This window comes from Otolemur garnettii, unplaced genomic scaffold (genome assembly GCF_000181295.1).
Source record: "Otolemur garnettii isolate 467f Iridium unplaced genomic scaffold, OtoGar3 scaffold00115, whole genome shotgun sequence".
Taxonomy (NCBI): Eukaryota; Metazoa; Chordata; class Mammalia; order Primates; family Galagidae; genus Otolemur; species Otolemur garnettii.
The window spans coordinates 5447395-5464537 of NW_003852510.1; the positions used below are offsets into that span (position 1 = coordinate 5447395).

The 17143-nt window shown below is 51.7% G+C and overlaps 1 protein-coding gene across 1 annotated transcript in view; it reads left to right on the forward strand.

The window, feature by feature from the left end:
* Positions 1–3740: 3740 nt before the first annotated feature.
* Positions 3741–17143, forward strand: part of RAB15 (RAB15, member RAS oncogene family) — a 25734-nt gene continuing 12331 nt past the window's right edge. Inside the window, exons 1-2 of the mRNA XM_012809856.1 lie at positions 3741–3864; positions 10899–11013. Coding sequence (XP_012665310.1) covers positions 3741–3864; positions 10899–11013 — 239 coding nt within the window. The remainder of the gene's footprint in view (positions 3865–10898; positions 11014–17143) is intronic.

Consider the following 17143-nt stretch of genomic DNA (forward strand, 5'->3'; position numbering starts at 1 on the left):
GGGACAGCTTGAGGCTCTGTCTCAAAAAAAAAACTGTCTTTGAACTGGAAATCATATATGATGATTTGGCTGCATTGTGTCCGCCTCGCCTTCAAATTCATATGCTAAAGTTCTAACTCCCAGAATCTCAGAGCGTGACTGTATTTTTGGAGATAGGACCTTTAAGGGGGGTAATTAAGGTCACATGGGCAGGCCCTACTCCAATTTGACTGGTGTCTTTATAAGAGGAGATTAGGACACTGACAGGCATGGGAGAGACCACGTGCACTCAAAGATGTGGCCATGTGCATTCTGGGAGAGAGACCTCAGAAGAAACCAACCCCATTAACACCTCCATCTTGAACCTCTAACCTCCGTAATTTTGAGAAAATAAACTTCTGTTGTTCACGCCACCCAGCGTGTGGTACTTTGTTATGTCAGCCCTAGCAAATTAATGCAGTCTTGAAGGTTGGACCCAGGACACTGAGACAATCTGGAATCATACTAAAGGCCCTGTTACCTTAACACAAATTACCATTAGAATTGTTCCCAGCTCCAATGTGCTCCTATCCCTAACAATTCACTCCTTTCCCTCTTCCCCAATTCTCTATCATAAAAAGAGAAGAAAAATTTTGTAAATTGAGGACAATACTGAGCCCATGGGGTGGGGCATCTGTTCTGTTTCTTCTAAGCCAGAGACAAGGTGGAAATCCCTCTGCACCGTGAACACAGTGATGTGCATGCAGCAAGTCACCCCGAGCTGGAAACACGGGGGTGAGTCTAGAGGACGTGGAAGGTCTGGCATAGGGTTATGCTGAGAAGTGTAGGAGCCTCGTGATCCAGCTGGGCTGAGTCTTGGTGATGGGCTGCCTATGGGTGCCTCTATCCAGTTATTCTGCTGTTGCCATGGCATATCCCAGAGTGGTGCCCTTGGGAGCATGCTCAGTGTGGCTGGGGTGGGGGTGGGGTAAGCAGGGGCAGGCATTTGTCTCTCTGGTAAAAAAAAAATCAATACAACACTATTGGGTGACTGATTCTACCAGGCTTCTTGTAGGAGGGATGTTCAACAACCATCCCTTAGATGACTCCCAGCTCTACTGAAATCTGCCCCAACCCAGGGTAACCACAACTAGGACGACGCTGAAATGTTGCTGAAATGTCTCACTGAGTGACCGAGGGAATGGTATGGAATTTGCTATTTCATTTACAAGGATCCTGGCTAAAGCAACTTGGTTATCTTCACTAATCTATTAACTCTTTTGTTAACTAACATTGCCTCAAATCTTAGCTCCTCCATCTCACAAAACGCACACATCCAGCTCTGTACTGTAGCTCTTAGAGTAGCTGAGCCAGGAGGATGGATAATTGAAGCTTGGACTTCTAGGCCATTCCGCATTACCTTTTTTATTTTTTATTTTTATTTTTTTCGGTTTTTTCCCCTATTACCTTTTTTAAAAGCAGTGTAAGCTACTGAATTGAGGTCTGCTAATATGATCAAATTTTCTCAGCTTATTTGTGAATATGAGCATTTATTTCCCTGGATTCATTCAGAAAACCTCATTCCCTTTCTTATCTTGCCTAGGGAAAGCCATTTCTTTCAAAGTGGAATGAGGAATCAGCTTCCACTTGCATCCTCCTTGTTTCATCTAACAGAAGCAAAGTGGCACTAATGTCGCAATCAGGAGACCTGTAGGAAGTATTTACCATCACTGTGTCCACCACCGGGAAGACCACTGCCACGTGGAAAGAGGCAGAGTTGAGCCTGGGCTCTGTACTCTCCTTGGTGGTGGGAGGAGGCTCACAGCAGGTTGGGCCTAAGTGCAGTGAAAACATCCCTGGCTATATTCATCTGTGGGTATCCTCACCACCCAGGTATGCACAGGGACAACATTCCAGGGAGTTTTCTGTACCTAGCACTTACTCAGTGTCATGTCAAGGGCTGTCCAAGTCCTTCCATACAGTATCTCATTTCATTTCCCACACTCCTATAAGGTAGTTACTCTAAATATCCTTATTTTGAGATGAGGAAACTGAGGCACAGAGGAGCTCAGTAATGAATTCAAGGCTGCACAGCTGGTGAGCAGCGGCGCTGTACTGGAAACCAAGTGTGCCTGATGCCAGAGCCCTCAGCCTGCACCTGAAACCCATAGACACCCAATGCAGAGAAACACACCTGGGAGAAATGGACTCCATAGGCCTAGTTTCTTTAGCTTTTAGTATAATGTAAGTAGCTACTGGACTCAGGATTTTTTCCTTCCTCTTTTTTTTTTTTAAGTTATTTTATTTTTTGAGACAGAGCCTCAAGCTGTCACCCTGGATAGAGTGTCATGGGATTACAGCTCACAGCAAACTCCAACTCCTGAGCTCAAGAGATGCTCCTGCCTCAGCCTCCCAAGTAGCTGGGACTACAGGCGCCCGCCACAACGCCCGCTATTTTTTTTTTTTTTGGTTGCAGCCGTCACTGTTGTTTGGCGAGCCCAGGCTGGATTCGAACCCACCAATTCAGGTGTATGTAGCTGGTGCCTTAGCCACCTGAGCCACAGGCACTGAGCTGATTTTTTTCCTTCTTTATTATAAATTTAGACACTTTGCCTGATATATAATTCTTCAAATGAAGGAAATGAACTTACCACGTTCCTTGATTTACTACTGAAAAATACACACTCCATCCAATACCCAGGCTGAAAACAACTTTTTCATTGCTTTTTAAAGATCTAATGGACCAGACTCGCTCTTCCTAAATACTCATTTTTAGGAAGAGGCAATTTTCTCAACTCCAGAGAGCATTTGTTTGCCTCTCTCCAGGGTAGTAGTAAATTGGGTCTAGAGAGAGGCCCATTCATTCTTTGGTGCCACCGGTATACACCGCGGCAGAGGTATTTAGTGATCTGAACCGCGAACGGACAACCCGAGCGCCTATCCTGCGTGGCTTAGAGGGAAAACTGACGTCTGTCTGCCCAACACCGCCAAAGGAGTTTGTATTTTTGCGTCTGGAGATTTTTTTGTTATGATTATCTTTTCGCCTTGGTGAAGAAAGTCAGTAGCCACTTACCCTATTTAAAGAAAAACTGGGGATAGGGGAGGGCGGCGACCGAGTCACCCAGTGTCACCGGGAAGCTAGGTGGCAGAGAGGAAGAATTCAGCAACACTTTCCAGTGCTCACGGAGCCTTCAACAGGAGACGAGTCCTTGAATACAGACCCCGTTCAAGGCCTTCCCACACCGGGTGAGCCCTGGTGAGGACCAACCAGCTGGACGCCCGGCCAGGCTCTGGCGGGAGCGAGGTGCCCCAGTGGGGGCAGAGCTACCCGGGCCAGACTTGGGGTGGGATCTGGGGAAGAGGTGGGACCAGAAAGCGAGCAAGGTAGAGGCGGGCTAAGTGGGAGCTCACCCCTACACCCCATTCTGAAATACCGTGGAAAAACGAGAACGTCCCTCCCGACCCTCCGGGGTCCCGGCATAAAGAGGGTAGAGGGTGGCAGGGGCCCCTGGCTCCGGCGCGCGCTCCCGCCCCCTCTCGCCGCGGCGCAGGGGAAGGGGCGGGCAGGGGCGGCCCCGCTCCTCCTCCCACCACCGCGCGAGCCCAGCGGCGCAGAGCGGGCGCCGCCTCCGCGCTCCCCCGCACGGCGCGAGCTGCCCAGGCCCGGCCCGGCTTCTGGCCTCCCGCAGCGTTCCCCAGCGCGCGCGGGCCGCGATGGCAGCGGCTGAGCTGGGCTAAGCCCGCCGCCCGCCCGCAGCCCCCGGCCCCTTGCAGCCCCAGCCATGGCGAAGCAGTACGATGTGCTGTTCCGCCTGCTGCTGATCGGGGACTCCGGGGTCGGCAAGACCTGCCTGCTGTGCCGCTTCACCGACAACGAGTTCCACTCCTCGCACATCTCCACCATCGGTAAGGGGCGGTGGCCCGCGGGCGCCCCACCCTCCCTGCCTGGTGGCCGGTTCCTCTGCCTCCTCCATCCTCGGCCATGGGGGAATTGTTCGCCCCTCGAGCTAGAGGCGGAGGAACGGGAGGCTAGGGCTGGGAATAAATCTCGGAGTGAGCGGGCCGCCAGTTGGGAACCTGAGCCTAGGTCCCTGCAGGCGAGGGGTCCCTCCCTGCTGCCTGCTGTCTGGAACTGGGGTAGGAAGTGGGATCTGCCCCTCGCGGTGGGGCGACTTCGCTCCCTCCTGTGGAAGCTGAGAAAATGGGGAGCGGGTATAGGCCCGGTACCACGAGCCCGGGCGGCGAGAATCATTACCCCTGAAATAACATCCCCGTGCCCCCCAGTGGAGCGGGGGAGGGGAAGTAAGGCTGTGCTCAGGGACTGGGGCACAGGGTGGGGAGCAGAGTCGCTGAGGTATCCTCTCTTACGGTGGCGACCCAATGTGGAGCCAGGCTGGGGAAGAGAGGAGGAAGGGAGGGGTCAAGGGGTTGAATTTCCAGGGCGCAGTAGTGAAGGGACACCTGGAGGAGGGCACAGATAAGATGAGGAGCCCAGTGCATGGAGAAGGATGAGCCAGCTGACTGAAGCATTTGTTTTGAAGGAGGCTAAAGAGGGTGGCAGGAACCCCTGTCCAGACCAGGGCCAAGAAGGCAGGCAGCACCTGCCTTAGAGTGTATCTCTGATCTGGCAGTGCTGGAGCTTCTGGCTAAAGGCACAAGGCCGGCTGGCGTTCTAGGCAGCAGGATGATGGGGTCTGAGGCCTCACCTCATAGGCTCTGAGAGGCCCCCTCCTCTGTAAAGTCTGAGTTGAAGAAATCCCCACTCCCCCGTACCAGAATCCTACCCCCCTACTGAGGTTGGTCAGCCCTGCAGTAACCTCTACATTGCCTAGGCCCTTGGAAACCCCTGCTGGCTGGCCCCCCATCCAATTGGAATGTCCTCCAAGAAGTCCCTGCTACCGCTTGGGAGGGTCCAGCTCTCATCTTGGTCTTGAGGCTTCATCTCCACTCCCAGCCACCCCACTCCCCTCAAAAACACACCCTTTGTCAGGAGAGAGGAGGGAGCAGATCTAGCCAGGAAGAGCAGAGCCTTCCAGTTAAGAGGCAAACTTTGCACTCAGACCTGGATACCTCACTCTGGGGCAGAGTGACCTCCAAGGCACAGTAGCACTTAAGCCGCTGACCTTTAGTTTCTCTTCTGTAGAATGGGTATGATAGTGCTACCTACCTCTTTTGTGATGATTAAATGAGACAATGTTTGCAAAGCACTTAGCACTAAGTTAGAAGCTCATAATGCTGGGTAAATGCTGGTTGTTATTACGATTGAGCGCTTTCTCTCTTTGTTTCTCTATCTTCAAAGAATTTAGGGTCAGGGAACAGAACTCATCCATCCTTCTAAAATGATCTATTAGGCAAGCTCCAAGGAGATCCAGGAGCCTGGGCTGGGCCTCAGTTTGGATGAGAGACATTTCAGAGAGAAGGGTAGGGCCTGGACATGGAGCCTTGTCCAAGGGAAGGCTTCGTGCTTCTGGGGAAGGTTCAGAGAAGAGACAGGTGTTGGAGACAGGCATGTGAGTGAGTGAGGGAGTAGCTGAGGAAACAGCTGGGGTATGGGGACAGGTTGCAGGCTCAGGGACAAAGGGCAGCAGGTTATCACTTAAGGAAATTTGCAGTGACTATTTTTGAAGTGGGCCTGGTGCCAGGAGCACCTGACCTATCTGCAGAGAGCTGTGGGCTGCCTGGGGTCCCCTGGCTTTTGCCTGAAGAGCAGTAGTTTACACCCTGGTATCCTGGCCATATTCCAAGTCCTAGGAGTGACTTTTCCCCTTCAGGGCTTCATTCAGCCACCTCATTTCAGAAGCTCTTGGGACTCCTGCCTTATGTCTGAGAGTTAACTGCCCCTAAGGAACCTGTGTCCCCTGTTTCAGCAGAAAAATGAGGGAACTCCTATTTCTAAAATACCAGGATAGCTGCCTGAGTCTGGTGCTTTCGTTAAAGGGAGTCCCATGCCCCATACCTCTAACCACCAGCCCTTCTCCTTTTCTTTTCATCTTGCCTTCCTTACACACATTTGCCTGCTAATAGGTGAACACAGGTCTTAGGGACTTAACTTCCTCAGAAACCCTCTGGGGTAGGCCACTTTGAGGGCAGAAGTCAATCAATGAACTTGGTAGGGGGTCTGGGCAGCACCTTCTCCCCTCAAGGCCCTTGGCATGTTGGTCTAAAACCTAAAGATGGTCCCCACAGTTCTTCCTCTGCTGTTTGTGGTCTGGTCCCCCTTTCCACAAGATACACAGGACTCTTTAGGAGTTTGGATTCTGTCTTTTTTCACAGCAGCCTTTTGTAATCTGGCCTACTGCATTGCTCTAATGCTTTCTTATTTAAAGCTTACAAAGAGATTCTACCTTGTCTTGAGTGTTTTTCAGCATTAATTAAAACTTAAGAGGAGTTGGATGGTCCAGAATAGCTTTTTCCTTAAATGATACAGAAAGTTTCTCAAGGACATTGAAGGGACAGCCAGGAGACAAAGAGCCAAGGAAACATGTGCTACTAAGTTCTATTCATTAACTTATTTAACAAAGTGTGTCCTGTATGTTGGGCATGGCACTAAGACCTAGAGCTTCCAAGATGAATAATACACACAGTCACCACTCTTGAGCTGTGCCTTGTCTAAAACACGTTCTTTGACCATGCTGGGCATTGATCTAGACACAGGACATGGGGTAGGAAGGGGTGTCTTTTTTTTTTCTCTTTGTGAATGGGGAAAATAAGACAATTACCTAGTTACTGCCAAGACAGAGTTGAGATTCTTGGCTCTCCTCATGTTGATAGCCCTTGGGCTGGCACTCCCTCGAGCTACTGTGTACTTCTCTTAATTTTACAAGCCTGTGATATTTCAGAGAAGAGCCTGCCAGGAAGCAGGGAGGAACACCCCCCCCACCCCCCCACCCCCGACTGAGGCACTGACTGTCCCTCTCCCCACCCATCTCTTCTTTCTGGCCAGCGGGTGGGGAGGTGGCCCTACTGTGCTGGTCTCTGCTATTAGAGTCACCTTGCTGTGTGGCTGTGCTGGCTCAAATGGGGCAGAGGGGAGTGGTTGGCATCTTTCTTACCTGTTAGACAAATTAACTGAGCATTCACTACTACTGTGCCAGGCATTTCAGAGACATACTGCTGCCTACTTTTTTCTGCCCTCAAAACTATAATCTAGTTGGGGAGGCAAGGCATAGGCAAAAAAGAGCTGTTGCCAAGATGAGGTACTATGTCTGAGACCATGTGGGGAAGCATTCCTCAAATGAGGGGATCGCTTGTGATCATTACAGTCACTCTCACTCTGACAAAGGGTCGAAGGGCTCACAGTGAGTGTCAGAAGCTAAATGACCAGTGAGACATTCCATGGGGCAGCCAGTGAATGGCAGTGGGACCATAAGTGCTATCAGAGGTGGAGGAGAGAGACCCGTGTCCTAGAACCAGCAGGGGAGGATGAGCTAGGCCTTCACGCGTGGGCCGCTTGTAGCTTCCTGCAGCAGAAGGGAGCAGATGGAACAACTCGGTAGAGATAACAGAGGTGGGAACTGAGTGGGTGTCCTTGGGACTCTGGGCAGTCTGGCTGCAACAAAGGCAAGTTTTTAGAAGAGCGAGAATGTTCTCTGTCTCCCAAACCATAAGTGCCTTAAGGGTGAGGCAAAATCCTCTTTATTTTTGCATTTTCTACTATAGGGTCTGGCAGACTCCAGTCTGTGTTGTTTAATTAAGGAGTGAGTGTCAGGACTGGTTGGCAGAGGGCACTGAGGGCCCAGCTGAAGAGATGGAATGTGAGCCTTGGTGATGGTAGAAAAGGTTTTAAAGGGGGGTACTCAGGACGTTGGCCAGAGAGGGGCTAAGACTTGAAGCAGGGAGACCAGAGGAGGCCTGCGAGAGTATCTGGACATAAAGCCCCCCACCCCCATTGTACCGTCACCAGGCTCCCGATGACTACCTCTTTAGTTTCCCTCCAGAAGTGGAGAGCGGTTTAAACTGCTCAAACTGGCAACTTAGGAAAGGATCTCATGCGACCCATGCTGTCTGCCCAGGCAGGGAGGAGATGTCCCACGTGGGCATCTATGTTCGAAGGACCTCTAAGGACCTTTCTGCCTGGTGGCCAGGAGTGAAACAGAAGCCATAAATGCAAACCAAAGGAAGTTGGTTTTCTCCCTCCATCCTTGGTCTTCCTGCCACCTGCTTCCCGGACCTTTTTCTTTTTTTTTTTTTAAGACAGAATCTCACTTTGTTACCCTCAGTAGAGTGCCATGGCGTCATAGCTTACAGCAACCTCAAACTCCTGGGCTCAATGATTCTCTTGCCTTAGCCTCCCAAGTAGCTGGGACTACAGGTACCCACCACAATGTCCAGCTATTTTTAGAGAAGCTCTGGCTCAGGCTGGTCTAAGCTCTGGTGATCCACCTGCCTGTCTAGCAGAGTGCTGGGATGTGGACCTTTTGTTTTAACGGCCACCCTGGGGCTGCACCCCTGCTGGGTGAGAAGGAAGCTGTGGCCTGTGGATTTTCTGGTTGGACTGGTTGGACTTCTGTGGCTCCAGGGCTGCTTTCTCCTTGCTGCTGCCCTGGCACCTTTCTCTGGAAGTTCTACTGGAACTGGCTCTGGCTGCCTGGGGCCAGGGCTTGTGGTGACTGTAGAGGGAGGAAGAGGGTGAGTGGGGAAGCGAGGGGGGGTAGGTCTGATCCTGGAATTGAGTGACCAAACAGATGGTGGCATAGCCCAGGGCCTGCAGGTTTCCAGAGTGAGAAGAGCTGGGTACAAGTGCAGCGTGACAGTCACAGAACAAGGCTGGGTCTGCTCTGCTTGGCAGGTCTTAGCTCCCCTTCACCACTCAGCCTGAGCTCAGTCTCTTCCCACCCTATTCCCCAGGCCCTTTAGAAAGGAAAAGAAGGTGAGATGTGATGAGTGGGATGGAAAGAGACATTTCCTGTGGCATCATTATTGCCTCTGCAACATTCAGACATTTAACATCTTTGTGCTTAGTTTCTGCATCTGTAAATTGAAGGCAGTAACAGAACATTCCTTAGAGGCTGTTGTGAAGGGTACAGAGTCCAAAGGATACGAAGCACGCCGCAGAACCCTCAGCAGCCTCTTTCACCATCATCATATTACTGTTACTATTATTCCTGGCTTATAGGAATGTTGTAGAGACAAGTAAACTGTCAACAGCATGCTGGGAGGTCATCCTGTCCATCACTTGTGCAGTCAGGGACTCCGGCACTAACTGCTGAACCCCATTCTGTGCTGGCACCATGTTGGGAGCCAGGGACACGGTAATGAACAAAATGGACAGAAGCCAGGGAGCAGGATTACGGCGGGGAGCACAGCAGGCTGTTTCATTTCAGTTTCTTACCTAATAGCCCCATCCCTCTGGTGGTGCCAGCATCTGAGAAGGAAGTGTGAGGTGGTGAGGAGGTGCAGGGCCCTGGGGTGACTGGAGGTGATAGGGGTAACTCTGCCTTAAGACTCAGGCCAAGGCCCAGCCTCCCACCCCCTTCCCTGAGGACATGGAACAAACTTGGTTTCAGCCTATCTGATGCATGCCACATTCATGGACCTGCAGGGCTTTTAGCACTGGGTTCCCCCCTGCCTCCCTGTACTCCAGGTTTCTGTTCTTTCCTCCTGCTCCCTGCTGCCTCCTCCTCCCCAGACAGGTTGGTGATGAGGTTTACAACATGAAAGTTGATATTTGGCCATTACCTTTCTGCTCTAATCACCAGCTCTTTGCAGAGTGTCTCCTTTTGTAATCCAATATTTGCACCAGTTTCCTTATAAAACTGCCAATTTTCTGTATAGGCCTCTGACTGTTCCTTGGCTTTTCTGCCTGGTTAGTGAGCTTTGTCAAGGAGGGCACAGGGCTTCCTGTCTCCTGTCCTCAAGTTTCTCCAGACCGGCTTTGGGCATACCCTTTATCCCAGAAGTCCTTCTGCAGGTGGCCATGTGGAACTTCACTCCTGGAGTTCCCCCTCCCTACACGAGGTCCGGGGAACCCAGGGATGGCTGTGCCTCTGTTGCTGGCTCAGTCTGCTCCCTTTGCACAGTTCCTGAGGGAGAGTCAGGCCTGTGACAGAGGATCCCCATGGAGGGCCTCTGTGGCTGAGAGCCGGTGTTGCCCTCAAGTCACCATTATGATCACAGGTTTGCCAAGAACTCTGTGACTGTGGCGCTGTGCTCCAAGACAGGGCCAGCAGTTGACTTTGAAATGTGAGTATTTTCCTTGGTTACACTCTCTGATGAAACTTTTCTCCCTGGCGATCTTTGCTCCAGGTATGTACAGACTTCATTTATTCATTCATTTTTTCACTCACTCACTCACTCATTTTTTCAACTCTGTTGAATGATATTTAGTGAGCTCCCTTCTTCCAGGCAATGAGAATATGACATGAATAAGATGCCGCTTTGCCCCTGTGAGCTCACAGTGTTCAGAGTCAGGCATCCAAATAAACAACCAGAATATTATGCAAAAGAAATGGTAGAATGCTTTGGAGTCACAAAATAGTAAGAAATCCCTCCTGGGGAGGCTGGCAAAGGCTTCAAAGAGGGAGTGACATTTTTTAATTTTTATTTTTTTTGTAGAGACAGAGTCTCACTTTATCCCCCTAGGTGAAATGCAGTGGCATCACACAGCTCAGAGCAACCTCCAACTCCTGGGCTTAGGCGATTCTCTCGCCTCAGCTTCCCAAGTAGCTGGGAATACAGGTGCCCACCAGAACACCCGGCTATTTTTTTTGTTGCAGTTTGGCCCAGGCCAGGTTTGAACTCGCCACTCTCGGTATATGGGGCCAGCGCCCTACTCACTGAGCCACAGGTGCCTCCCAGGAAGTGACATTTGAGTGGGGTTTTAAAGACTAAGCAAGATTCCCCAGGAGAGAAAGGGGTGGGGAAGGACCTTGGGATTGCTCCCTTCAGTCTAGCTGGGGCTGGCCTTGGTCATACCAGCTTAAGTTCAAGATCCTTTCTAGGAGCTTGCTGGCGGAGCGAGATGCACCTCCTCTTCCCTGAACCTTCTGCTGCCATCAGCACAGCCCTGCCTGAGATGCTGGCTCAGGAGGAGGAGGCTGTGGAAGTGAGGGCTGGGTAACCTGGTAGTTGTGGCTGCCTCAGTGATGCTTCTGTGCTCCTGCCAGAGAAGGCTCAGGGAGGGGGAGGCCCAGGTCTTGGAGCCTGCCAGAGGGGAGTGGGCCTGGGAGGCTGCAGCATACTGCACGTGTCCCAGAGGCTCTAGGATCCTGTGCACAAGGCAGAGGGGCAAGCAGGGGGCCAGGGAGCACCATTCCCTGAGCACCTGGTCTGTGCACCTGCCGTGTGCACAAAGATGGTGGGCTCTACACACCCATCTTGCCAGTGCAGGGGACCTCCTTACCAATCAGGGCAAGGAGTTCCCAACTTGGCCTTGTTGGTGTTTGAGAAGTTTCTTGGTGTTTTCTTCAGGTTCCAGCTCTAAACAAGCGCATGTGTGTAAATGTGCATGTGTGAGGGTCCCTATGAGATCCAAGAGAAGGAAAGGGCCCTGCTGTGGCTCTCCTCTTTGTAACAGTAAAGAATAATGGTGGTCACTGGCCTTTTCTCTTCAGATGAACCAAGAGTTTGACTGAACCTTGTCCTCTGCCTGAGGCCTGATCTTTCACATCTTTTCCCTACTGGTACCTTGTTGTCATTCAGACCTCATCTCAGAATATCACTTCCTTCAAAAGGTCCTCATCAACCAGCCAGTCTGAAATAGCTTACACACGGGTGTCTACTATTTATCCTGCTTCTGCTTTTTTTTTTTTTTTTTTTGAGACAGTCTCACTATGTCACCGTCGGTAGAATGCCGTCATGTCAGCTCACAGCAACCTCAAAGACTTAGGCTTAAGTGATTCTCTAGCTTCAGCCTCCCAAGGCTAGGATTACAGGCGCCGCCACCACGCCTGGCTATTTTTTGTTGCAGTTGTCATTGTTGTTTAGCTGGCTTGGACTGGGGCTCGAACCCGCCAGCCCCAGTGTATATGGCTGGCGCTATAACCACTGTGCTATGGGCGCAGAGCTAATCCTGCTTCCAGTTTGTAACACTGCTCTGAAATTAGGCGTTAGTTACTTGCTGTCTGTCTTTCCCACTAGAATGGAAGCTCTGTGACAACAAAGATTCTTCTGCGTTGTTCACCGCTTGCCTTCTAATACCTTGCTTAGTTCCTGGCATACAGTAAGGATTCAGTAACTGTTTGAGTGAATGAAGGAATGCATGCATTTTCCTAGAGGACTCTCACTCTTCCCTGAGGGAGGTTGCAGGTAGTATTGGTTTCTTGGGACTCATAAAACAGAAGCTCGCCATGCTAGGCACATGTTTGAAATAAAAAGATGGAGGTCTTCTGCAAGGAGTGACCTGTTTCTAGCAGTTTTTCACTCTTTTGCTGAGATCCTGTCCTAGGAGAAGCCCATAGCAGAGTGAGAAAGGAGCTTCTGTGATCCCAGTGTGTGTGGGGTCTTCCTTGGTGCGTGTGGAGGTCCAAGGTTGGTTTCTGTCATTCAGGGTCACTGCTAATGTCAGAGGATGCCCATCAGCTCAGCCAGCTGCTGGAGTGACCTGCCAGGACCCCCTTGGCAGCAAGAGGCTTTTTAGTTAGAAGCTTCTAGGAGCACTGGGGCCACGCTTTCCTTCCAGCCTCCCAAGACTGCATGTTTGACTGGGAAATCCTTCCAGGTTATAACAGTCTCTGGGGGCTGAGGCCCAGGGTTCCCAATGACTGACCCTTCAAGACTATATGTGACGGTGGTGGCCCCTAGAGTTGTCCTGGTCCTCTCTCTCTGATTGTCTTATGTTGAGGGTGTAAGTATGTTCGTATCTGTTTGAGATTTGGACAAGAAACAGAATATCCCTCTGAAGTCTTGAGCATTCCTTATGGGTGAGCATCTGAATCAGATGTCTTGACCCCCATGCTCTAGATATTAAAATGCAACTTTGGAGTGAGTTAGAGGATCGGGATTCGTTTTGCCAAGACCCAGGCCCCTTGTTTTATTCCTGCTTCCTGTCACTCCCAGAGCAAGGCCATGCAAGTGGGGACTAATGCATTTGTCCAGAGCTCTGGGGTGCATCTTTCCCCCGAGTGGAGCTGGTGTGAGGGCCAGTGTGAGCTCTGTAGAGGAGGACATCAGTCAGCACACGGGCCGGCAGTGAGCTGGGAGTTCCCAGACAGAAGGGCAGGGACAAGCAAGGGGCAGGTTTGGACACAGGTGCCCCCCATGCTGTGCGGGACATCGTGAGCCAGGACCCCTTATCTTGCTTTGTCTCCCAGCCCTCCCTGTGTCGTCTCCTCCCTGTCCTTTCCGTCACCTGTCCTCAGCTGGGGGAGATGGCGTTATTGGTCTCCTGATATACTTTTTGCTGAGAGAAAAGGGTTTTGAAATGGGCATTATTATGATGCCTTGTTTGGGGTGACAAAGTCAGGCACTCACCTCCCTCAGGGGTGACCTTTTTGGAGGTAACCTCCTGCCACAACCTATGGGAACCCCACATGTTCAGTGCATGCAGACTCCTAAGCGGGTGGAAGGTGTTCCTGGGACTCAGGCTTGGTAACTGGAGCCAGCATGGCCCGGATATTGAGTGTCTGCCTTGGGTTTCAGGTGTATTGAGTTGTTCCTTGTTGTGGCATCTCATTGCTAATGAAAAGGCTCAGGTCATACTACCTGTCCTTTGGTCTGTGGTTGGTTGATCATGGTGATAACATTCGGCACCCAGAAGCAGTCTTGTTTCCATTGAAGCATGTGGCACTTGGCAGGCTGGCAAGCTGGCACCTGACGTTAACCCATGAGGTATATAACCTGCCTGTGCCAGAATTTATTAATAGGTTGTGGCCAGACCCTGGGAGCCATGTGGGCTCTACTATGCCATTTTCTCTTCTCTTTGAAATTCAGCTTAGTGCTGGCTCTGCCTTCCCTTCCTGCCACGCCCTCTGCCCTCTCCCCATTAGGAGCTCCCCCCTCTGCTTCCCATAGCTCTTTCTGTGCCCACACTGGGACTCTGGGCTCCTTCATTTCATCCTTCCCTGGGGAAGAGCGATAGCTTCTTTTGCCACACTTGATAAAGTCCTGTGTGCCCGTCCTGTGTTATGGGTGTGATACCTTAGCATAATCCTCACAAGAGGTCTTTGACATTAGAGATTGTCACCCCCATTTCACAGGTGAGGAAAGAGGCAAAGGGAGGCTAAGTGGCTTTCCTAAGGCCACACAGGAGATTAGTGGTAAAGGAGAGGTTAGAACCAAGTCTAACCTCCTGCTGGCGTTCTTAATGGCTACGCTGCTGTTGAGCCTCACTTCTTCCCTGCTCCTATCTAGGGCTTTCTTTGGAGCCAGACTGTGACCGAGAGAGATGTTCTTGCATCTGGGGGTGCCCTGTCTCCTCCTCTCCACAGTCTTCACAGCACCTCCTCTGCTAGGCTAGAGAGGCTATCAGCTCTTTCCTGTGCCCGTGCAAGGTGAGCTGTCTCAGAGCCAGTGAATGCCAGGCGTGTCCTGTGCCCTGCCCCCATCTTGCCACTGTCTCCCCCTTCCCCTGTCCCCAGTTCTCCTATGGCAGTACCATCACTGCACTCTAGGCTCCAGTTGTGGCCTGGCATTCCCTGGAACTGCTACTGGAGAGGAAAAGGCCACATAGCCAGGGACACAGCAAGAAGAGTGATGGGCCTGAGGCTGCCTCAGGCCACAGTGGCATGGTGAGGACTTTTCTTTTTTTTTTTTTTTTTTGAGACAGAGCCTCAAGCTGTCCCCCCTGGGCAGAGTGCCGTGGCATTACAGCTCACAGCAACCTCCAACTCCTGGGCTCAAGCGAGTCTCCTGCCTCCGCCTCCCAAGTAGCTGGGACCACAGGCGCCCGCCACAACGCCCGGCTATTTTTTGGTTGCAGCCGTCATTGTTGTTTGGCGGGTCGGGCTGGGGATTCGAACCCGCCACCTTAGGTGTACGTGGCTGGCGCCCTAGCCGGGTGAGCTATAGGCGCCGAGCCGCGAGGACTTTTCTTGCCGGTGCCTGTGAGGCATCCAGATGCAGGAATCCTGTCTGGCCCTGGCCCTCCGTATGCCCTCTGGGCTAGTGGTTCCCAGTGTGGAGTTGCTTCTTTATGCCTGGTGCTCTGCCGGCACGGGAGCTAACAAATAAGCTAACAAAACAAAACTTTGTCTAACACAAAATCTATTCTCTGCCCTTAGGTTCTTTAGGTCTGCTTGGGGCTAGAAGACAAAAAACGGGGCAGGAAGGAGCAGGGAGCATTACTGCAGACGTCTTCCTGGCCCAAGGCTCAAGTGTCTTGCCCCCCAGCTTGGGGGGCCGTTAGGCAGCAGTGGGCAGCCACAGGCTGTGAGTCTGTAGGCAACCCCAAGGCACTTCCAGGTGTCCCTAAGGGGCTGTGCCCTGTGGGTACTTGTGGACTGACCCTGGTGTTTGGACTGGTGGCTATGCTGGACCCAGTGCCCCCAGCCCCAACTCCAGCCACCATGCTTAGGCCTTTCTGCTGCTCTGAGTGTCTGTTTGCCTCCTGCTTCTCTCACTGCTTACTGGCCAGTCCCCTCTGCCCTGTATGGGGGGAGCTGATCTGATCCGCTGAGCAAACTCTCTGGCCACTGTTAGCCAGGTCACTTGCAAGCCTGTGGATGGTCCTGTCAGAAGCTGCTTCTCCACAAAGATCATGCTGCACCCAGGCCTACTCCCCTGAACAGGAGTTTTGGGCCAAGAAGTTCTAGCCTGAAAGGGACACTGGGGGTGGCAGGACCATGCTGGATACATCTGATGCGTTGGGAAGAACAGCGAGGTGCTCACTGGCCTTTGGGTATTTGGTGTGAGAGGTCCCTATTTGTGACTTTTCTGGGATTCCTAGGGACTCTGGGAACCTCTGCTGGAGCTGAGTACAGGGGTTTGTGGTTTCTTGACACTCTGTGTGCTGTTCCTTTTGTACCCAGGAAAGGAAGTGGACTTTCTTGTCAGGACTCTGTCAGAGTGATGATCTGGGCTTCCTGCAATCACAAACTATCTCAAGGAGAAAGGGCATCCCTGAAAATAGGTTATGGTGGGTGTCTTAGGGCTGCTGTAACAGAAGACTTGGGTAATCTATAAACAACAGAAACTTACTGCTCACAGTTCAGGAGGCTGGGAAGTCCACCGTCAGGCCAGAAGATTTGGTATCTGGTGAGGACGGCTGTCTCCACAAAGGTGGCACCTTCCAGTTCCATCCACGAGGCAGAAGGTAAAACAGGGGCAGGCAATTTCCTTCAGGCCTCTTTTATGGGGGTGCTGATCCCATGACCAAATCACCTTCCAAAGCCCCATCTCCCAATATCACTGTGTGGGGATTATGTTTCAACATCAGAATTTTGGAGGGCAGGCTGGGTGCAGTGGCTCATGCCTATAATCCTAGCACTCTGGGGAGCTGAGGCAGGCAGATTGCCTGAGCTCACAGGTTCCAGATCAGCCTGAGCCAGAGTGAGACCCTGTCTCTAAACATAGCCACGCATTGTGGTGGGCACCTGTAGTCCCAGCTACTTGGGAGGCTGAGGCAAGAGAATTGCTTGAGCTCAACAGTTGGAAGTTACTGTGAGTTATGACGCTATGGCACTCTACTGAGGATGACAAAGTGAGACTCTGTCTCAAAAAAAAAAAGTTTTTGGAGGGACACAGACAGCAGGCTCATCCCATGTGTGCCCACTGCCTCACTCCCAGATGCTTCATAATGGCAGAACAGGAGTGCCAGGTGTGAAAGAAAAGCAGTCAGATTCGTCACCCTCAGAGAATTGGGAAGCCACTGCCTGAGGGAACAGCACCTGGGGGTCTCCAAGACCACTTTCTAGTCTGGCTCAGCTGTGGGATGTGGGAAGATGAGTACCTTTCTTGGCTTCTATGCTCCTCCTGGGGCCAGTGCCCTTTTTCAGGGGACAGGCAGGAGACCTGAGGGCCTGGGCTCACAGCTGAGGGGTGTGCTATGAGGACAAGTCGCATAATAATGTGGGCTTTGGGTGTGCATCTGGCTAGAGGAGTGGACATGGGTTCTCAAGCTTTGGTGGCATAAGCCCTGGCAGGGCTGGGTGAGCCCTGAGAACTTGTATTTCTTAAATCTTTTTTTTTTGGCTGGGGCTGGGTTTGAACCCACCACCTCTGATATATGGGGCCAGCGCCCTACTCCTCTGAGCCACATGCGCTGCCCTAAATCTTTTTTTTTTTTTTTTTTGCAGTTTTTGGCCAGGAC